General features: G+C 42.3%; 1 protein-coding gene across 5 annotated transcripts in view; it reads left to right on the top strand.

Moving 5' to 3' along the window:
• Window positions 1-21,773: 21,773 nt before the first annotated feature.
• The window catches only part of FAM171A1 (family with sequence similarity 171 member A1), an 81,536-nt gene continuing 80,058 nt past the window's right edge, over window positions 21,774-23,251 (top strand). For 2 of the 5 annotated variants that reach the window (XM_015853417.3, XM_032443083.2), the window contains exon 1: window positions 22,771-22,932. In XM_015853417.3, the coding sequence (XP_015708903.2) occupies window positions 22,839-22,932 (94 nt within the window). In that variant the 5' untranslated portion in view covers window positions 22,771-22,838. Of the gene's footprint in view, window positions 22,295-22,770; window positions 22,933-23,251 lie in introns of those variants that run through there. The other 3 variants (XM_085540648.1, XM_085540649.1, XM_085540647.1) reach the window with 3 other exon arrangements.

The following is a 23,251-nucleotide window of genomic DNA, read 5'->3' as shown; positions in this document are numbered from 1 at the left end:
TATCCTTCACATATCCATCTCTTCTGATCTAGCTTTAGATCATACAACAGGTACCAACCCCAAGCTCTTCTACTTTTAGCAGACTTCCTATTTCAAAATACCATTCACAGTCTTGGCAGTGCTGCTAGCTGTGGCCCATCTGGGAGCAGCATCCAACTAAGCAGTTCAGAAGAGGCAACTCAAAAGTAAGGAGATGACTCTGTGGTCCCAGTTGTCCATGGTTACGAGCTAAGATCGATTTTTCCATTCTGCAGCCTTCCACAGAGACCCTAAAGCATAATGCAGACATGAAAGGCTTCAGGTCTGAAGTGGAAATGCTAAGTCATGACCTTAAACAGCAGCTGAGTATCTGATGGAAAGGCAGAACCAACCCAAAGGAGCTCAGCTGTATGCAATGCACCTGAGTGACTGAAAGGGGTGCAGCCAGGATCCACCCCTTCCCAGGTCTCATTTAAGGGTTGTCAGTGGAGGTGGGGGCATCTCTTGCCAGAAATCCCTGTCTACCTGAGACCTTTTGAAGGTTAGCAGCATTTTTCTTCTTTTCTATATCTGTGGCTGCTGCTTTTGGGTTCATTCTCATTTGTTGTAGCCAAAGGTTTTGCTACTCTGCTACTAGCATCTCATTATAGCATTACAAGTTCTTACTTTAGGCCTTCCAAAATGGCTATACTGCTGTCTACAATATACATTTAACACTTTTAATAATAAAATCATTTTTTTTTTGAAGAAAAAACTTTAATGTGGCTGCAAGCAGTCCAATTATATGCTCTATCTATGTACTTATGTAGAAGATCATCATTGGAAGTTCTGAATTGGTTTGCTTGAGAAACATCTAATGAAGTACGGCATGACAATGTGTTCCTTTGGAACTCTATTACATAGCTAAAAATGTTTCAGGAAAAGGGTAACTATGCAGGAGATTAGTTTTTATTTTATAGTCACTTTATATGTTGAGGGTTGGTAGCTTATTCTGTAAGACAAGAATCAGAAAGTGTCATCATTTCTAATGAGTGTTTTGTCTTTTAACACAAAGTAACGTGAATACTGATTTTACTTTTTGGTTTCTGTTTTTTGTGGTGCTTTTACAGTGAGTGGATGTGAAATTTAACAGAGAGAAACCACTTTCTGCAGAAGATGTATTTCATTTTATGACCTTCACTTGATGGTTTTCAATCCTCAAGTTCTAGATCTTTTCAGCAGTAGTAAAAATGCAGGTCCCGACACCGTGTGCCCCCCAAGCCCCACACTTGAAAAATCACACCTGTGACTTCTCCAAGCTGTGGAAACCCATAGGATCTGAAAATGAATCAGCTCTGAAGCCATGAAAATGAAATTCCCCCCACCTGTGTGAAATCACAGTAATCAGTTATTTTATGGGTGAAGTATAGCAGGAGAGAGGGAGAAACAATCTGGGCTACAGAAGTGTGAGGCCAGTCAGAAAGTCCTATGCAGTCTTTCTCCCTCCCTGTCTTACAGCTGCTACTTTTTCTGGATTATTGACAGTATCAGCAGCTGCAATTCTTCAAGAAGTACAAAAGGCTGGGGCTCCTGGATCTGCAGACAGCTCGCAGCCAGGAGCACCTCCTCTGTCCCACTGTGGTCTCTGCTGTAATCTTCCTTTTTTGTCTTTAACTTTCCTGCACAGAGTCCCCCAGGATCCTTTTCATTCATCCATGTCTTTAGACTTGCTTGGTATTAGCTGCCTGATTAATTGAGCCATGTAGGCCCTAATATGGGGTTTCTGAGGGGCAATAGTAGCTTGGCCAATTAATTTGTGATTTTTGGGGTGGTTCCATGCAAGTTTATATGCAGAAGTGGAAAAATAACAGCTTGAGGCTGATATTTCACAATTCTGGGGGTATTAACCAGCAATAAGGGTAAACACAAATAGTTTCTGATTACTGTAGGAGTACACATTGGTAGGGTAAAAACGGAATGTCCGCAGCAAGACAGAGGTGCAATAAGAAATTAATCAAACTAGTAGAGTTTAGTTTATGGGTAAAACAATCTAATGCCTTTATCAGAAGGTGTCATTAGCTGTAACTGGCTATTGCCATTGCTGATACTGACTACTGCACTGTGAACACTTTTTAATGACAACATTAAAGATTAAAAGATTAACATTAAAAGATTATTTTTATCCATCTGCAAATGCATGGCTTCCAAACGGTGTATAAACTTTTGAGAGCTGTCAGAAGTACAAATGCTGTCTCTGCTGTTAGACAGAGATTACACCAAAGTCAAGCAAAAAAAAAAAAAAAAAAAAAAAAGAATAAATCCAGATGCATAAATCAGATTTTGGAATACAGACTAGGTGAGATGGTGTTAGGTAAGATTTGTGAAGGCTACAACCAATGGTGAAACCCTACAGAAAGGAAATCAGAGGGATGGGATGGGTTGTACTGGATGGTAGATCTCCATCAGCGGGATGGCTGCTCCTGAAGTGTTCACAGCTGTGCTGTGTAGAATATATGAGTGTAATATATACATCATAGGGGATGAAACAAGCTGGGAGGTAGCAGTATGCTTTATATTTGCCCGAGGTTGATAGCAACCTAAAGGAAGCTGTATTTAAAAATTGGTCAGCATTTAGGCCAAATTAACTAACAATGTAATACTTGGTGAGATAGGTACTTTGTTCCAAGGGGCCAAAATTTGTGTATGTTGGCAGGAAAAAAAGTCTTTAAAACTTTTCCTAGACTGTTATTCTTGAATCTCTGAGGTGGCCTTGCCTGGAGAAACTACAGGTGGTTGTGCATGCCCAGTTTGGTTTTGCTATATATATTCTACTTGATGTGGAAATATTTTGAAGTATCTAGGGGGTACAGGATGAGATTTCTATGACTCCCATGCTACAGGTTCCTGGGGGACAGTGTCTGAACTGTAAGATGGCCATGAAAAGAGTTGTAGAGTAAAATGCTGATCATTGTCTTGCATGCTAAAAAAATATTAAATTCAATAGTGTTTTTTTCTATTTTATGTTATCAGTGAGATTTAAATTAAAGCTTCAGGCTGGAAAAGTCCTTCTGCCTACTCCAGAGTTTGTCAGTACTGACTCTTCAGTCTTAGGCTAAAGGCCGTTCCTCAATTCTTCTCTAACATCAGTGTTTCATAGCACGGGGACCTGCCCCTCAGCTGTAGCCTGTTAGACAGACTCCAGCTCTAGAAGGCAATTTTTTGAGGAATGTAGCAGATCTTTCCATTTGATGGCGTATTTCCTGCTTTGTTGTCTCTGATGTAGACTGTGCTGCTGAGAATCCTGGGTGAAGGCTGCATGTGGAATACTTTCTAGCTGTGTTCTCTGTTTTAGCTTTCACATACAGCCTCTGACTGAGATGCAGTAATTTGTTATTCAGTCAATAACTAAATTTTAACTCTTTTCACAGATGAAGTGTTTTGGATGGTTGGATTTTTGGTTGTGACAGTGTTGGGGTTCTTTTTTTCTGATTTTTTTTTTTTTTTTTTTTTTTCCCCAGCAGAAAGGCTCAAGCCATTGCTTTTTTTCCCAGTATCTTCTCTTTAGTCTTGCTGCATGCCCACTATGCTGAAGATCAGGGTTGTCTTGCCCCTATATTCAGCCTAAAGGATGAGGCAGGTCTCTTTGGCAGTGTGGCCATGCATCCATCTCCAGCCATACACTGTGCCTGCAGCCTGTGCTCTCACCCTGCCAGCTTACAACAGGCCGTCCAAACTGCTCTGAGATCTCCTTAACACAGACTCCATAAAACAGTATCTGAATATTGCTCTGAGTGCTTTCAAATAGCACATCTGCTTTCAAGAAACAACTACTTTTTCTCATAGTGCTTTTGAAAGATAAAATAAATGCCTATTTCACACTTATACATTCCCTGTTTATAATAGATGTTATCTACCTTCGAAGTTTCCCTCCCCTGTTTGCTAATGGAAGTCAAATCCTTAAATCCATGGTGCTAAATTTAATGTAATTAATTATATCTCTGTTCCAATGCTGTCTTCATAAAGGGTAATAATTCTGTGCTGTGTACAGATAGACATTCCCATGGTATGTCCCAGAAGTGTGGGTATATGGAATAGCTCACAGAAGTTACTGAAGCCTGAACTTCCAACTTTGGATTGTAGCAAGAAATCCAAATAATGGTTTGCATTATTTACTCCTTTTTATGAGCTTAAATCTTTTTTTTTTTTTTCTTCAAGTTTCTCATGGGTAATTAAGGAAAATTGCAGCAAAGGACAGTTTTACAGGTGATGCATCACTGTATGAAGTGCACAAAGCTAATGCTCAATAGATAATGCACAGGAACATTCTACAGAGCTGTTACCACCAGAAGTGCTCAGGGGAAGGAAGGATAATGGTGGTTGTTTTTTTTCTCGGGGGGGTCTGAGGGAACTGAATTTCTGTACTGCATGAAACTATAGGCTTAATATCCAGATACCTACGTATTTAGGGCAATTGCAAAAACTGTACTGTAGCCTGTTAATTAGAAGATCAGAACTGTACAGTAATTGTCACAGAAGAAGAGACCAGAACTGTACAGTAATTGTCTGTCAAAGGAAAAAAAAATCCAGCCTGGCATCATTTGAAGGCTTTTACTGCATGAATCCCTTCCTTTGCCTTTCTCCTATCTTGGTTTCTAGTCCAGTAGATCAGCTGATATGTCACTTCCAATGTTTCTTCATTTCTTTGGTTCCAATATAAGGTTCTTGTACTTTTACCTTCTTGAAACGTACTGGTAAAAGGTCTACACAGATCTAAGTGTTCATCTAATTAATCATCTAATTAACATTGCTCATCCAATTGCATAACTAAAAGCAGCTATTCATATTCTATGGTTTAAACCCCCTTCCCCCCCCCCCCCCCCCCCCCCCCTTAATTTGAACCATACTTTATGAAATCGAAGAGTATCTGGGCTGATTTTTGTATACCAAAGTGAAGTCTGGAAAACAGTTGTTAACATTTTACAGCTGAGTTATGCGCTCTCAAAATGTGTGTTTTCCCCAGGTTCATGAGGAGAGCATGCCCTCCTTCTAATCTGCTGTGCGTGTGAAGCTGCCTTTACTAAGCTCAAACACTTCTCTTTTTTTGGAGCTGTGAATGGCGCAAGGCCTGTGCCTGTTTCCCTGTAGCTATACCTCTCAAGATTTATTTATTCACTGTGATTTCTTTTCCAGTTCTGTAAATATAACGTAGCTTCCAGTTTTAAACTTTCTGGAAGTAGAATTTCAACATGGTATTTAGGGGAGAAAATAACACCTTACAGGAGTTCTGCATGCAACTTGTAAGTTTAAATTCCTTCAGCCTCTCAGGGGACTCTCTGGAGGGTTTATATATTTGCCATATATAGTTCTACACAGAAAGCTACTGTCACATCTTTCAGTTGTGTTCTGGGGAGACTGAGACAAAGCCTGATGCAGCATGGAAATTGAGTACTTTGGATGTGATTACTGTCTTCCAGCATCTAATGAAATCTTCAACATCTCGACATGGACATGACCGAAGTTGATGTTTTCCTATTGACCAGCAGTCATTAGAAAGAAGTAAAACAGCATAACTTCTCCTTTGAGAAGCATATGGTCTGTGAAGTCTTCAGGGAGCTGACAAAGGGGGTTTTGGTTTTTGTTTTTTGTTTTTGGTTTTTTTTTAAGCCTTATATCAAAACATTTGGGAGATGTTTGGATTTAAGTTGTGCTTTAGTGATGTAGGAGCTGAGGAACCAGGCCAACATGAAGATAGATTTCTAATGTTAGTCTCCAGCAGTGATTCACACAGCACCAATTCACTCTGGAGTTCTGTGGCCCCTCAAGCAGGTGTGTTTGTGAAGGCTGGAAAAAATGGTGAAACAAGATATAGTAAGGCATAATTGAAATGTAGTGTGTTAATGGAATCAATGAAATATAACAGGGTGTCATGTAATTCTTAAAGAAAAAAGGAACACACCCCCTACATAATTATTGTTTCTAAATACTCTGTTAGTACCTTTTCTGCCCATGTTACTGTCCTACTTTGTGTTTTTTCTTTTATTTGGGAGTTTTTGATTCATTGCAATAAACTATTTAAGCTCTATGGCAATGTGAGAGGAAGAGAGGCGGCGAATCCATAAGAAAATCAAGTAATCAAGAGGAAAGAGCAGTTTTAGTCAAGCTGCTTAGCAGTCTCTGCAGAGTATGATTTAACTTTGCTTAACGTTTAACAAGAGCTTCATTTATGTAAAAATGATGCAACTGAAGTGCCAGAGCTCCTAATAAGAATCCCTGAGGCTTCTTACAAGGCTTGTAGCAAAATCAAGGATCATTAATTTCAGCTTCCTTGGTCTTTCTGAGGGAAGTGTTTTTGACTCTTTAGGAAAAAGTGAAAATTATTATTTAGAAGAAAATCCCTCACTCTACTGAAAATAGTTTTTTGTGACCATTTTTATGCTTCTTTTGGAAATATGGAAGTTTCCATTAAAAAATGTGTGAAGTGGAAGATAAATTTATTCAGTTTTCAAGAATCTCAACTACGAAAATTCTGACATCCTCGAGAAAAGCGCTGTTTTTCTTTAATCTTTCATCAGTCAAATTAAGAACTAAAAATGAAATGCACGTATGTGGAAATCAGTGCTAACAGAGAAGCACGTAAGTGAAGGAATGCTGAGTGGTTGCGGAGGTCTTTGTGGCAGAGGTGCTTCAAAGCATAGTGGGATGCTGGGGCAAGGAGCCCTGGGATCACGCAGGCGTCTGGGGGCATGGGGTTACCATCCCTTTGAGACCAGACTGCCTTTTAGGTGGGGCTGCCCAAACGTTTCTGCTAGAGAAATGAAAAGCTGAAAGAGATTTTGGAGAGTAAAACAGAAAGTAGGAACCTCTAAGTGCCCAGACTGTCATGTGTGTTTGCTTCTGACTGGAATAAGGTGCGCTAAAGAACAGAGTAGTTGCTTCTTCTCTGGGAAAGAAAGCTGTAATGGTTGATAAACTTGGAGGTGAGGAGGGGGAAAAGGTGAGGATGTCTACTTCTCAGGAACAAAATAATCTCAGAAACAACATGGGCCACAGTATCTCCACCTTGTTCCTCTAATAAGATGGGTTTGAGGGTGAGTGATCCTGTCATGCAGATCCATCAAAGTGCAGTTAAGAATCACAATAAATCTCCTATGTCCTGGTGAGAGACTGGTTATGGTAAAAAGTCCTGGGTACCACCGGTTCCCTCCATACAGTTCAGGCCCTTGCAGTCAAAAGGCGATGAAGCCTTGTGCACTGAGCCAACAGCCATCATCCTACAATGCAATTACAGTGATTAAACTTTTTTCCCTGTCAACAAGAGGCAGAGAAAAGGAGGCTCTAAGCAGATGGGAATTTCCTTAATCCCATTATGTGAAGCTCCCTCTTTTCCTCAAAAACCGTGATATCCCAAGTGGGATTTTATGAGGTAAAGCATCTCAAAGCTTGTTAGTGGATTTTCTTTTCCCAATTCCTTCCTGCAAAATAAAGCTGAAGAGTTGCATGCAGAGACAGGCAGGGCAGCTGGACAGGAGGCACAGCAGGAAGCCTTGTAAATGCTTCCAAGCTGAGCTAAGGCAGTAATCCCCCCCTTTAGTTCAGAAATCCTCACAGGATAAGCATTGCTTCCTTGAGGGGAAGAGAAGGAAAACTTTTTCTTCCTGTGAATACTTAAGCAGAAGGGAAATTTCACAGAGGAAAATGATTGCCATAAAGGTCGTAAATCTTCAAGGAGCTTAGTAACACAAAGTGTCTGGAGTTAAACAATCTTTAAATATCACCTTAGAGAAACTGGAGGTCCCAATCCCCAGCCTTCCTGCTCTTCAGGATAACATCCCTTTGACACCAAGAGAAAAATGTGGGAATTATTACCTCCCTGCATCACTGCAAAGCAAAACTACTCCATGACATTCAGAGGTCTGGCCACACATACACAGAGCAATCCCGTGAGTAGTTCTGAGCACGTATAAATCCTGTGAGCCCATGCTCTATCAGCACAGGCTGTACAGGGTATAGCTTTCCAAACACCCTTGTTCCCACTATTGGCTGGTGGATTCTTTCAACTGATTTCTCTGTTTCTGACAAGCTTATTTTTTAATGTTCTAGCTAATGAACGGCAATTTGTTCAAAAGTTAGAAATTAAGTTAGGAATAGCAAGAAGAAAACAAAAGGAACATGAAAACTTACTTCGAGTTGCTTTTCTTTCCTCCTCCCAGGCCTTCGGTGATGCTGAAAGAAACACTTCTCATGCAGTTGGGATGGGCCAGTAGGAAAAAAAGTTTTCATTTTCAGAAGTTATGGATGTTGCTGCAATTGGCTGTCACCATTCTTATAGGCTGCAAAAGGCAATGATAATTTCTCTCTTGTATTTCCAAGTTTCATGGAAACCCCCAGACAAACTACTGCTGTCTTTTGTGGTAGATATTTTGCATTCTCGGGACTGAGATGGTTCCTCCTTTGGGTTGATCTTCTGCTCCAGCTAGATCTGCACGTGTGTCCACAGAACAGTGATACTGCCACAGAGGGGAGGAATGAGGACAGTCAGGCTGTCTTCCAGACTTGTCTTCCAGAGACAAGAGCTGATGCTGTGAGCGACACAGTAATTCCACACATCTGGCAGCGGAGGAAGCAAGCTTAGACCTCTGCGTTGTGCAGTATCCATGGAAATTGTCGGAATCTGTTCTGCTCCTGAATTGCTCCAAATAACAGAGCAGATGCTTCTCTGAGGAAATTAAAAATACATCACGTATAGTTCAAAGGTCTGTCCAAGGTCTGGTTCTAGTGTTTTCTTTAACAATTTGTATGCTTTAAAAGCAAGTCGGCTTATTGAATGCACAGATGACATCAGGCTTGGAGAAATGGCAAGAGCAATGGAGGGCAGGACTTGAAGTCAAAACGATCCTGACAAATTGAAAAGTATTCTGCTGAGAAAAAAAGGTCAACTTCAGTAAAGACAAAGTGGCAAGGTACTTAGTCAGAACAGTAACTAAGTGCAGGACAGAGCATGGCTACCTGGCTAGTATTTTGTAGAGGAGAGCCCATAGAGTATCCCAAGCCAAACCTAAGTTACTGACCCAGAGTGCTATCTGTGTAAGCAAAAGTATTGCCTACAAAACAAAAATATTTATTTTGTTATCAGTGAGTCCTTGGCTGGAGGATCAATTACACCTGATGTGTAGCAGAGGGGAGCTGCTGCATTCTGAACTTTAATACACCAGTGTGCGTTCCTGGTGCCTCAGTGTGTTCATTGCCCTGCAGCCCTCCTCAGCTCCTTAGGGCTGCTCCAGTTCTCAGTCCTGTCACAGCCACCAACTGGATCGTGTCTCTATGCTCCCAAAGGATACTCCAAAAACAGGGCAGGAAAGCAGCTGCAGGATTTTCTGTGTTTCAACCTCACAACGTGTGTCCCCTATTAAAATATAGAGGCAGTACAAGAGCAGGCAATACATCACGTGTTTTTAATACAGCATTTGAGATTTGAGGCTTAAATATGGGAAGTCCCATATTAAAAAGGGTATCTGGCAACCCCAGTTGCTTTGAGAAAAATGTGGATGACCTGGAAAGGCTCCAAAGGAGAGGAAAAAGAATGATGAGCTGCCTTGGAGGATTGACAGAAATGGGGTTGCTGAGCTGAAAGAAGAGAGCACTGAGGAGGGAGATGGCAATATCCCTCAAATGTGAAAATGCACTGCTGCAAAAAGAGGAAGGGAGTAATCTGCTAACCACACTTATGTTGGATGCAACAAAAATAAGAGGTTTTTGTGTCACTGAGGGAAATTAAGAGTAGGTGTTAGAAAGTGCTTCTGGACAGGCTGGGCACTGCAATCAGATTGCCAGGAGAAGGAGTTGGGATGTGAAGATATTTGATATTTTTTTCCTGTGATGTTGACAGTGGTGGGTTTTTTAGGTACTACCTTTCCCTGAATCCTTTGTGACACATCTGCCAAAGAAAACTAGGGAGATTTCATGTTGCATGGATAGGTGTGAGAGCTGATGGTCAGACTATATCAAATATATGCAGCATTCATGAACTTCACAGTCCTTATAGGAGGATTTGCTCCATCCAATTACCAGAGAAGTCTTAATTTTGGAGGGTAAATTTTCTCAAGTCTTTGAAGGGTTAGAAATTCCATTTCCACTGAAAATCTTGTCCCTCCATATGGAGGTTCCAGGCTCAGTTTGCCAAGAGTTCATGACACTAATTGAAAACAACCAGCCTATAAGAACAATATACATTAATCAAGGAAGAACTGTCAAATCTGTGATTAACTAATCATGTTAATTATAACGCATGGTGGAACGTCTATGTTAAATAACTTCACTAATGACTGAGCCTTGCAGTACAACCTGTAATTTGATTTTTCTGTAAGATATTCATTTATCTTAAGACTTTTTTCTAACATGGGTAATGTTTTTACACTGATATCTCCATAGCACAAAATGAACTATTTCTGAGCAGAGGTTTGTTTTTGAAATGCTTTTCTATTTTATTGTATTCCTTTTTTAGTATTTAAAGTTATCATTAAACAAGTTATTGAAATTTCTCACTGTTTCCTTTCTTTTTTCCTTTTGAAGCTATACAGAGTTTTGCATGACATAATAAAGGAGGAACTGTTCATAAAATATCTTTTTATGGTTTTCCATTCATTGTATTCAGTCATAAAGGTGACATCATTGCCCATGGGGACAGATTTTTGTTTGCAACAGCAGCTCCTCATAGAAAGTATAAGGATGCATTTAGATAGCCATTGCCCTCAGAAATGTCAAAGAATCAAGTTGAACTTAGTGAGCTATAAATTCTTACCAGCTTTCAAATCCAAAAGGGGCAGCGTGGGAATTGCCCTATATATTACATCTTTAAGCAAGCATTTCCTGTATTTCCTAGGTGATAGAAAAATTATAGAGAAGTTGAGAGGGAGGAAAAGGAAGAAAAAAAAACTATAATCAGATGTAGTGGGAAAATTCTAAAGGGTCATTTCTTGATTCTGTTCTGCTAGCCTCAGGGCACGTTTTTCTTTGTCTCACTGCCCAGCCTTTGCTAGTGTTTTTGAGATAAGGAAAAGACTCATCCCCTCCTTAATGCAGTTCTGTTACTGGGTGAAGGCAGCACCCAAACCAAAACTTCTCAACAGGAACAGACGCTATGAGAAGATGCTTTCAGCCAAGTCTCCCCCTTTCAATTCTCCTCTCTAATATTAGTTTCTTCTTCTGGCACTGACAAAAGGAAACAGGATCGATTCCCTCATCCTGCTCTCAAGTACTGATTCAGCTTTGACTTACACCTGGTTTTACCTCCATAATAGGCTTTACACTCAGCCCAAATTAAATTACTATCTTAGCTTTGATTGTTCATGCACATGATCTGTCAGCACCTTCATCTTTCTCTTTTTGCCAGTGTGACCAAGTAACTGAAAAAGTATTGTCCCATGTCTAAGCCATTTTAGATATTTCTTTCAGCATATTTCTCCCATCAAAGTTCCTGTTATAAAGCTTCAGCAGCAGTACTGCTCAAAGGCGCACTCATCATCCCGGAACAGGATTCACTTCTTCCATTCTCAGTAGGGGTCCCATCTCAACATGGTTTGTCATAGAATCATAGAATGGTTTGGTTTGGAAGAGGCTTTAAAGAGCACTCGCTTCCAGCACCCTGTCACTGGCAGGGTTACCACACACCTGCCTGGGAGATGGAGGCTGAGACCACTGAGACCAGCTCCTTCACTCCCTTCTTCACCTTGAAACACATGCTACTGTGACAACAGCAGTGTGAAAGGGGGAGTAAGGTGGGAAACAGCAGGGTTGCCATTGCATGATGTATCATTTATAATATTTCTTCTTGCTTCTTTCATTTTGATTTGTATATGGAGGGGGAAAAAATACAATTTCTACACAATTCAAAAGAGGCAGACTTGTAACATTTCTCATTTCTTAATGATGAGATACGTTAAAACCCTTATCATCTCCATCCAAGCATGTTAAAGGCCTCGGGGCGATGCACCACCACCACCTGCCGGCCGCCGGCTGCACTGCCGAGCCGCTTCGAGCTCTCTGTGGTTGCAGAAGTTCTCATTCTCACGATAAGATGAACTGGAGAGACTGCAGAGCCAGAGCTTGTCAAGGTGGAATATGCCTGGAAAGCATAGGAAAATATCTATAGGAAAATAGACAAATACAAGAGTCTAAAACGTAGTAGAATCATGGGGGATATAAATGAAAAATAGCAAGGTATTTTCATAGTTGCTGTAAGGCTGAATCGATGACAAATTTCTTAATTTAAAAGGGTTTTCTTTGTTGCTGTCCATATTCTTTGTATGAGCAGTGATTCTATTTCTGAAGAGGCTACAAAGAATTCCTTTGCCTGCATCTGTAGCAAACAGAACTTTTATACTGGAAATCTTAATGACGTGACAGCAAAAACTGCGATGTGCCAGATCTGCTCATGATCTTGAATTCTTTTGGTCTGATACTGCTTTAAACCAAGTAGATGAAGATTAAGTTAAGTGAGCTGGAGTTGAGTGAAAGTGATAGACAGGATTAACAGGAATTCTGCTGGGCGTGATCAGTTGTCACTCAGTAATTAGTGCAGCATCCACACCTCTGCCAAGGGGTCCATAAAACTATCAGGTCAAAGCACAGAGCTGGTTCGGTATTGGAATGTGTGCACTGCAATAGCTCAGAACAGTCCTGATGCCTTGCGAAAAGTGCTCCATAGGGCCATCTCTTCAGTGCACCCACCTTCTCTTGCCTGTGTTAATAGAGCAATGCAAGATAATGAGTCGCTATGTTCTTTACAAGCCTTTGTTACTGCTGTGTATCACTTTGCTATATCGTTGCACTCAGACAAGAGGTGTTTGTTCAGCCACTCATCTTTTACTTACTTCTCAGAGTGCCAGGAACATCTCTGATACTGTAGATAGAATCGTAGAATTGGTCAGGTTGGAGATACAATAAATAACATGATAATAACCACTTACTTCCACTGAACAAGAAAGCAGACCTATCATTCGGTGGGCTGCTTTGTCTTTGCAGTCAGGAATTTTACAGGTGTCTGCTGGCCATGGGAGAGCTCTCATATTGTTCCCTAAGCTCCAGGAGGAATACAGTGAACAAACACCACATAACTCATACAAGACAAATGCTCTCTCTTCTAGATGACACTCACAACCTAAGAAAAATGAAGTTTCTTTAAAAAATCCTGTTCCATCAGGGTTAATCAGGGACCATGGATTGCCTTTTCCCAGCCTTTCTATAGCCAGAACTCCCCGCAGACACCTTTTCAATTTTCCCAGCCCCTAGAATTCATCTTTGTCAGTCTCATCCTTTCCTCCAGCCCCTACTGATTTCCTCCTTGTGCTCTCAGAGTTGTCTCAAGAGCAATAGCAGGGAGGTGATGCTGATAATCCCAGCAGGGTTCGTCAGCTGTACTCCAGTCATCCCCACGCTTTGCCTCTAAGGTCATGACACTGTTCTGACGCATTCCTCAGAGGCTGAAAAGTAAGAACGTGAGCTATAAAATTTTACCCATGTACTTTTATTTTTTTCTGAACACATAATGTTTATGCACCATTATATAATACAGCCGTTCTTTTAAAACTGATACCAGCTCTGCAGATGTTAAAGTGAACACGGAATGAAAGCCTTTTACTAAGTTAACACTTCTCTTATATTAATATGTTAATATATGTGCACATAGGCCTACCAGTGGCATTCACAGATAGATTTCTATGTACATAAATCTATTTATGCATCTTGATAAACATACATATTAACATTACATACATAAGAATTAAAAAAGGCCAGTATTCTGCTTTTCATGGAGACAAAATACAAGAAAAGCATAATTTAACTGTACAAATTCCATGTCGGCACTATAGGGTTTCCATTTTCAGTAACCAGTGCATATCCAACATGTGTGCATGTGTACAAGGACAAGCCTAACATTTAAACAGTTCCAATTTTCTGTGGTTAACATTTCAGTAGTATTTACATAAGTTATGATCATCCCAAGTCCTTCATTTTAATGCAGATGATTTGTATAAACATTTCTGAGAGCACTGCACGGCAGTGCACATACTGAGGTCCTTTGCACTCTGTATGAAGGCAATCATGGTGGGGGCTTGTCTGTTTTCCTTGGGCTAAAACCTCTTGTTTTTTTCTTAATTTTCCTCAAAGTAAATAAAATGACAGCAGTATAAGATACACGTGAGTGACCACCTTGTACAGGGTTTATCCTGAAATAGAACACTGAAACAGATGTTTTTTAGTTGGCAGAAAGTTTTCCCCTGACAGCAGAAATATTCTCCATCTCAGTTGTCATGGCACACACATCCTATCACCCGTTCGGTGGCTATGTCATTTCTGTCAAAGAATGAATTTATTACAGTTTCCCTGTTCCCATCTTCTTTCTTTTGCAGTGTATGGAGAAAGTAAAGAAGCAGATTACCTTATTTTGCAGCATCCTTGAGATAATATATGAGTATTATTATTTATAGAGATTATTCCATATTCCCATATTTCTTCTCTCTGGGAGAAGATGAAGAAAAAAAGTTTTTTTCTCTTTAGTCTCTACCCTGACTTCTCAACACATGGTCACACACTGTTTGCCTTCAATAGATTTTCTCTGTGTTGGATGCAGAGGCTGATAATAACACTTTTTATCCCCCTTTACTGAAAGCATACTTTAAGCTGGAGGAAGTTCATGGAGCGGCCAGGGGTGTAGGAGTGCTCAGTGAGGGGCTGTGAATGCTCCTCAGGAAGTAGCACAGGATTTGGTGCAAGATTAAGATGAGTAAACCCCAACCAGAGCAGGCATACGGTGTGTCAGGCTGCAAGCAGGGCTGAGAGGAAGGGGCTGGGAAAGCCAGGAGTTTGTTGTTCCCAGGACTCTCCTTCCACAGGCAGCTGTGTGCTTCTCCTTATGCAGAAGCAGCCCTGCCCAGGGCACTCTAAAGTGTTCTGAAACCCCAACACAAAAGCAGTCTAGCAGTGCTTCAGCCCCACCACCTGACATTTGCGAGCCTTGCAAAGTCTTGCAAAGTTTTTCTGCAAAATCTCCCTCCCCGCCAGTTGTATTTAGGAAGAACTATGACAGACTGTCTTATTTATCCATGAGACAAATTAAATAGAGTCCTGCACATCATTTCAGTGTTTCCCATTTCACACTCTTATCATGCATGCTGCTTAAGCTCAGTCTTTTCCAGTTGAGTAATTCAGGTGGAATCACCTGCAGATGCTCCATCTCTCAGTCACGCTCCCCTTCTTGGAAATTTGTGGTGGCATCTGTTTCAGACAGAGCCTTCAGAAAGAAGAATGGGAAGAGCAACTGAAGCAGTAGCCGTTCTCCTATCTATTCATTGTCATATAATAGAAGTAATAGCAAACATTCAGCTCTGGTACATTTGTAAGCAACAGGACAGATGCCAGGTGTAATTAGCAGTCAGTGATGGGTTCTGTAGCAGTGCTTCAGTCAGTGTGATCTACTGTACATCAAGTATACCTCCAGCTTACTGTGCAAGGTATTGCAGTTCAAATGAGCAGACTGCTCAGCCATATCTACATTCTCTGGGCAAATACAGGGAAAAAAAAAATGGAAAAGAAAGAAGAGTACAGAATTTTGTACATTTCTAATAGGCATGCAGGGAAATATAGGGGAAGATATGCAAAGCCTGACCTGGAGAAGTCCCAGCACAGATGTATAAATATTTGCCTGTATAGTAATTGACTTCTAAGCTGCACCTAGCTTACAAGAGATGTTGTCTCCTTCCCTTCACCAAAGAGAATGCTTACATCAGCCCCTCAGTCATTCTCTTCCAGCAGGTTTCTGATATTATTCCTGTACCCTCACTTTGCTTCATGCCTTTTCTCTCCTTTTTGTCGTTTCCTCCCTTTGTGCCATGTGCTGAGAACGGGTGCAGTTGGAGTCTCAGCAGGACTTTGCTTCTATTTCCACAGGGTGTGGGGAGCAGCAAAAAGGTGATGGGTTGGGCTCTGATTACTTCTGAAATAATGAGATAGCAGAACAAGGAAAGGGCAGATACAAGAAGGTGCTTCCGAGGACAGTAAGCTCTAGGACAGATGCAATTGTGAGAATCAGAATAGCAGCAAGTAAACCACTGAGATCACATATAAGCAAAAACACGTGTAAAAACCAAGCAGCTTCCATATACTAATATTTTAGAATTTAATCCATATACATCACATAAGACAACTTAGTAACAAACTGTGTGTGAGTTTGGCATTTATAACAAGAGCATGAGTGTATTCATGCCCATGCGGTGACAGAAGGAAAAAAACCCCCAAACTTCCAGTGCATATCACATTAATTGCTGTAGGAGGAGCACTGCTTAGCAGCAGCTAATTTAAAGCTGGGCCCTGGGGAGCTGAGGAAGTAGGTACATTTGCTGGCACAGCTGTGGCTGTCTCAGAGATTGCTCGGCCTTGATGGGATGTGTGGCAATCAGCTGCAGCAGAGCGATCATCTGAGAAAAATAGTACCAATAACTGCCTCAATATTTTGTTTATAACAGGTTGATAAAAATGAGATATTCCAGAAATTAATTTTAGTAAGGACTGATGCTAATGGTGGTATGATGTGGTGAAAGGACTAGCTGAAATATTTTTAACATCAAGCTCAGATAAAACCTGGGAGGGTATATATTTTGGAGGTTCCAATGTTGTAGCGTAATTCTCCACCTTTGTAAATTACTGATAACTATAAATTATTTTTAAACTGCTGCTGCATCATAATTACATTTACAATAAAACCTGAGCTGTAACTTTAAAAAACATATCTCTAATACTTATGTAGAAAGAAATAATTGGATGTAGGGTTTGCTGTTTGAGTCAGCAGATGTGCTGGCACAAAGTAGAGATAAGCAGTGAAGTTGGCTCTGTCAAAAGGAATATTCCTTAGCTTTGATTGAAGAAGGGAAGAAGCTGGAGCTGAAAGGTGGGTGTGATTGGGGGAAGTTGTAATTAAGATTGAGATTGAGTTTGGCTGCTAGAACAGGAGCATGGCATGGCTAGTAAAGGGTGGTTTTTAGAAAGATATCCTGGGATACGTGCATGAGATAAAGCTGATATGAAAAAAGAAAATGCAGGAATAAAGGAAGTTCTGTGTTTAGAATTCCGGGTGAGGGAACAGTAAGCAGGTTTTAAATATGGTAAAGGAAAAGAGAAGTTCATAGTTCTCAACTGCAAAACTTATGTGCTTGAAAATACACAGTTAAAGCAAGAAAAAAAAGAAATCAGAGAAGAAAAATGAATACTAATGTGTCTGAATCTGTGTCCTGAGCGAAAGGAGGGCTGAAAGTAGAGCTGACAGGCAGATGGGAGGGAGGGAAGCCACAGAAAAGAGGTGACTGACACAACTGTGTGGAGAACTATGTGAAAATCAGGGTTGTTTTCTTAAATCTTTCTCAAAATTATGGCTTTTGCAAGCAATGTTTGCCAGATTCTTTTATTGTTTTCTAAAATGATTTCATTGCTCTTCCAAATACTAAGATCTGTATATAACTTCTTAATGACATCTCAAGGCCATTAGGACAGACCCTTGCACTTTATTTTTGTTGAACTGCAAGGGAACAGAAGGAACTGCCTCTGGGAAGGATAGGGCATCTGAATGGCTCCAGGGCAGAGCTGCACCTGGCTGGCTGTGAGCGTCCCCTCACCTTCCATGGAGCTGCACCACCAGCCTTACATGGGGAGAAGGCTGGAAGCAACACATGGCTCAGTGTGAGGAGCTAGATCTAAGCTCCTTTCAGATACTTCAGGTTTGGTTTTAAAGCTTACTAAAGGTTTGAGCTGGACCGCATCCTGTTGACCATTGAGGAATTTACTGTGCAGTCAGGTATGGGGATGTATTTTGCACTGACTTCACAATGTGCAGTTGGGTCTTGCTTAGGCAAACATTTCTTCACCTTATAGCACACATAGGTACTCGCTGACTTCCATATAAATAGCACAGCACATGTATGTCAATATGGGAATGGTCTGAGATCTTTGGGGTAAAAGATATCTATGCCAAAGATAGCATTATGTTGTTATATCCACACTCAGCATGGGTGCAAGTAAAACACCACCCCCATATCTGCAGTAAGGATAAGAAGATATTCTTGTCCAGGCTGGAAAATTTTGTTTATCTCTCTGACAGATCCAAGACGAGGTATCTCCTAGAAGGTCCATGTGAAAATGATGAGTAATCAGTATCTGGCTCCACCTATCAGGAGCACTGCAAAGTAATTTTCAGGGCTTTGTATTCAGATGTTCACTTATTTATTTTTAACATTTGTTTCGTGAGATCTTGCATATGTAAAGTAACTTGCATGCTGGTAAATAACAACTCTGCTAGAAATGATAAGAGTACTTCAAAGCCATTCTCAAATGCACAGACTGGTTCTACCAACAAGAAAGGCTGGATAGCCTTTATGACAAGTATTGGCAGCTTTTGGATCACTGAACTTACTCTGTATATGGGAAATATGTAACTGTTAATACAGCATGGATTTGTCAATGGCTGTCTGGGTGTTGCTCAGACACTGCCACCTGAAATACAAAAATGTGCTAGAAGATGTGGGAGAGAAGAGACAGTAACTAATCACTTTGGTGTTGTTGTAAGCGTATTCAACATGCCATACCAAAACATCTCTGAAACTACTCACCACAGAACACTGAAAATGTTAATTCTAAGCCTTGCCTCAAAGCAAAGCAGATGCTCCAAGGCAGCCTTTGAGTTTCTCTGTCCTCTGATGCCTGGCACTGACAGCCTCAGCAATAGGAAATCATTCGAGTATGTTAGTACGAAAGATTTGAATGGTCAACTATTTAGAAATGTTTGTTTGTACAATGTGAAAATGCATAATGTGTAGCCTCAGATTGGACTGGAGGAATGCACAATGCTGCAGGAAGGGGAAATTTTCTTCTCCAGCACAGGATAGGAATAGGTCTGGCCATCCCACCCCACTGCATCACCTGTGCTAGAGCTCAAATATCCTAAGTAAATAATGACATAAAGACAAAACTGGAGCATAACAGATATTTGCTTAAGTATGAAGAGGGGTTGAACTGAGCTTGAAGACATGAGCTATCCCATGTTTACCAGAGAAAGTATTCATTCAGAGATCAGTGGCATTACCAGTATGTCAGTATTAGACACTTCAGTACTCACTGAAAAAAGGGTGGAAGGACAGTCTCAAGATCTGGAAGAAGTAGACCAGGTCTGTTTCATGACATGCACTGGGTGCATTTATGAGAGTGCTACCATATAATTTTGTATATATATATACATATAAATTTAACTTATTTAGGAAAGAGACAAGTCCTGTGAGCACAGCATAGTCTATAAGTGCATTTAGGCTCCAATAAAGAGAGCTAACATAGGCAGTATGTGGTTCTGAATGTTTTGTTTTTAAAATCTGCAAAGCCTAATTAGGATCAGGTATCTGCATCTCATCTCAGTAGGTCAAATTACTTAAGAGAATATGATGAAAACCACTGTTGTTTGTTTGTTTTTTTTTCCCACCCTCTGATACATTATCGTTAAATTGGATATTGTAATATCATAATCTAGAAATTAACTTATACGTTGTTTAAAAATAAGCGACCTCTGAATAAATGCTTGTCTGTCAGTGCCACATCTATGGTTTCCTTGAAAACTTCAGGGAAGGAGACTACCACCTCCCTGGGAAGCCTGTTGCAGTGCATCATCACTCTCTCGGGAATAAATTTTTCTTAGTAGCCAATATGAACCTGCTCTGGTCCAACTTTTGTAGCTTACTCAAGTCAGGCAGAAAACTGCAACACAGTAAGGAAAAAGCAGTCTAGAATTCCAATGAGTTCTTCAATTCCAATGAGTGGTAGTTCTCAACTTACAGCCACAAGAGAGGGGAAAGTGCCTTGGTAAGTGGCTTCAAGTTGTCTTTCTTCTTTGCAGGAAGATGGCAAGGACTGAAAAACAAAGTTAACCTTTCGTACACTTGTACTACCAAATAGGAAACTTCCTTTTCTTGAAACGTAAATTCACTGCATAATGGGCCAAGTGAAAAAATGCAGCCAAAACTGAATCTTGAAACAGACCTTTTGTTTCCTATTCAAGCCCTATGTAAAGAGCTGTTTGTTTTCATAGATGTAAATTCTGGAGAAAACTCAGTGCAATATGCTATTTCTTGGTGCAATAACCCATCTTTTTTCCAGCCCTGATCATCAGCCAACCCTGGATATGTTTAAGAGCCATTTGGATGTGGTGATCAGGGATATGATTTAGCAGAGGGTTTTTAGAGTTAGGGTACTATGGTTAGGCTGCGGTTGGACTTGATGATCTTCAAGGTCTTTCCAACCTGGGTGATTCTATGATTCTATTATGTTGATAAGTATTCAATGCCAACATCTGATGGCAAAATTCTTATCAAAACATGAATGAACCCCAATAATAAACATCCAGCTTTATAGAATACTTCATAGAAGTACTTCCCATCCTCCTTCAACTTTCTCTTGCAATAACTTGAATGTCTCTAAGTTCTGCTCTGCAGAAAGTGAAGCTTTTTAATGTAATACTTAAAAGCTGTTTTCATTGCTACAACTAACCAGACATACTGATCAGAACTGGGAAAGCACTCCTATACTGTTTATTTATTTTCAATGTGCAGCCATAGTAATATATTGAAATGGTAAACTTAGAGACAAAGGATGGTAGTTTTTTGTGGAATAACACCCTCTTTGAGGTGATTTTGGGTTTATTAATAGCACTAATAGTCATTTTTGTTTGGAAGTCAACCACTGATGTTGCAAAGGGCCGTACTATCTGTTTACTATGACAACAGCAGAACTATTAGTTCACTGTAACAAATTGGTCTAGCTTTCCTCAGGGACAAACATAATCTTATGCATAACTCTCAAACTAGGAGCTCATCTTATTTTTGCTAATTTAACTCCATGGGTGTCTAAAGATGGTAGATCGGGTACAACTTTTTACCATATAGCCAAAGTTCCTTCTCTATGAAGGAACATGTCACAGTAACTAATAGTCCCCGAGCTTTCATCCAGTTTCTGCTATAAATCCTCTGGGCTATTGAAACCATGCTTGTAACTGTTCAGTCCGGATGTGAGATTATGATATTCAAGTCTTTGTTTTACGATAAATTGGAATTAGATCAGATGACCTGTATGTGGTCATTGCTCCTTTCTTTGAGTAGAATTGCCTTTCAGTACCTACTTTTCTCATAGGGACAAGTTTTATTCATAAATCTTTCAAATTATGGTAAGGAAAAAAACAAACAAAAACAAAAAGAAAGAATTGCAATGTCTACACAATAGTTCTCAAATCTAAGATGATGTATTTGAACAGCTTAACAATAAAATTAGGGTAAAATACATTATGATCAATTGGAGTTTCTCTTAAACAAAACAGAATATATCTGAGCACTGCAAAGTCAGCTCAGTCACGTCTGAGAGACGAGTTCCACAGCATTCAGAAAAGGAACTGGTTGTGGTGTAGCTACTCTGGTTATACTGGAGCAGTATATGTCTGCATTGTTTTCTACAAATAAATAAACAGCATATTTTTATGGAAGATTTTATTTAAAGTTAGAATTCTGCTACAAGTAAAACCTGAAGCCACAAGATGCTCCTGTGAGGGTATGAAGAATTTAGCCATACAGGCAAACTGAAGCACTAGGACCAGATCATGGGAAAGCTGTGAGCCAGGGCGCCAAGGCTTTGGTTTGCACAGCTGTGTAAAGCCCGTCCAGAATAGCTGTCCCTGACAGGGGTGAGGAAACATGAGGAGCTCTGCCCTGGCTCCCCAAGGAAGCAATATGCTCAGCAGAGTCAGGGAGAGAGAACTGAGTGCTGTGGCACTACATTCTGTCTCCTGGAGAAGGATGCTCAGAGGGATGGTGCAATGCAAACCGGTGAGGGAGGCTCAGAAGGACAGCACTGATCCCCAGGGCTGCATCCCCAGGGCTCTGTGAGGCTGTGGCCCAACGGGAGCAGAACTGTGACCTCAGCAGTGGCTGCAGTGGCTATGCAGCTACTCGCCCTTCCTTTCTCTCCCCCCCTTTGCAATAGCCTTTCTTTTTTTACGGTTTTTTGATCAATTTTGAGAGCACCAACAGTAGATACGTTCATTTTCGGCGGGTCTCCTACTGCCGTCGTGTTTGTGTGTTTTAAGAAGCTCTCTCCATCCGCAACAGGCGTTCAGGCCGCGGGTCCCGAGAGCCCCCGTGAGCCATCACGCTGCCTCGTCCCCTGCCGGGCTGCGGCGGGGGGCCGTGCCGCCGCGGAGGCCATTTTGCAGCTGCTGAGGGAACAAGGCGGCGCAGCGCGGCCAGAGCCGCCCCCCCTGGTGCAGGTGAGCGGGCAGCACCTGGCGGCAGGGCGGGCAGCCCCGCGGGTGTTGTGCTGTAGAGGTGCGGGGCCGGCGCTGTGGGGGCAGCCGGCAGCGGGGGGGGAGCGCGGCCCAAGGCGGGAGGAGCGGGGTGTGACCGGCAGGGGGCGCTGCGGGGCCGGGCCGCGCGGCGGGGCGCGGGGCTGCGCGAAGGGTTAAGGAGCGGGCGGCGGAGCACGGCTACCCCGGCGGGAGGGAGAGAAGGAGGGGGTCGGAAAAAAGGAGGAGGAAAAATAAAATGAAATAATCGCGCCCGGCACGGAGCGGGGCCCTCCCAGCTCTCCACCCTCCTGCCCGGCCCGGGGGGGACAGCGCGGGCCGCGGAGCCGCGGCGGGGCGACAATGCGGCGGGCGGAGAAAGCAGGAGGGGCAGCGCGCGGCAACATGGAGGGAGGCGCGGAGCGGCCCGGCCCCTGATGCGGCTCTTTCTCCTCCTCCTCCTCCTCCTCCGGGCAGCGGCTCCGGCGGCGCTTCCCTCCCTGGCGGCGGCTGGCGGCGGCGGGTGGAAATGAGCAGGTCGGCGGCGCTTCTCCTCTGCCTGCTGGGCTGCAACGTGTGGAAGGCGGTGACCAAAACCTTAGGGGCGCCCGAGGCGGCTCAAGGTCGGTGCGGGGAGGGAGGCGGCGGGACCGGCCCGCTTTGTGCCGCGGCCCCGGGGGGCTGCGTCGTGCGGGCGGTCGGCTCGGGGGGCCGGGATCGGGGGGGGGGGGGCGGCGGTGGTGGAGCCCTCTGGGCCCCTCCGGCCGTGGGGCGCGGCCGCCCCTGCCCGCAGCCCCGGCCCCGTCGCGATGGCAGCGACCCCCGGGCCGGGAGCTTTGTTAGCGGCGGGGCAGGAGCTGCCGCCGGCCTCTTTGTGCCGCCCCCTCCCCGGCGCTGCCGGAGCTGTTGCGCCGCGTCCGTCTCCCCCGGCAGCCATCCCGC

Source organism: Coturnix japonica, chromosome 2 (genome assembly GCF_054131305.1).
Source record: "Coturnix japonica strain WE chromosome 2, WE-NBRP24, whole genome shotgun sequence".
NCBI lineage: Eukaryota > Metazoa > Chordata > Aves > Galliformes > Phasianidae > Coturnix > Coturnix japonica.
Note: the sequence above shows the minus strand (reverse complement) of the source record. Positions and strands in the feature narration are given on the sequence as shown.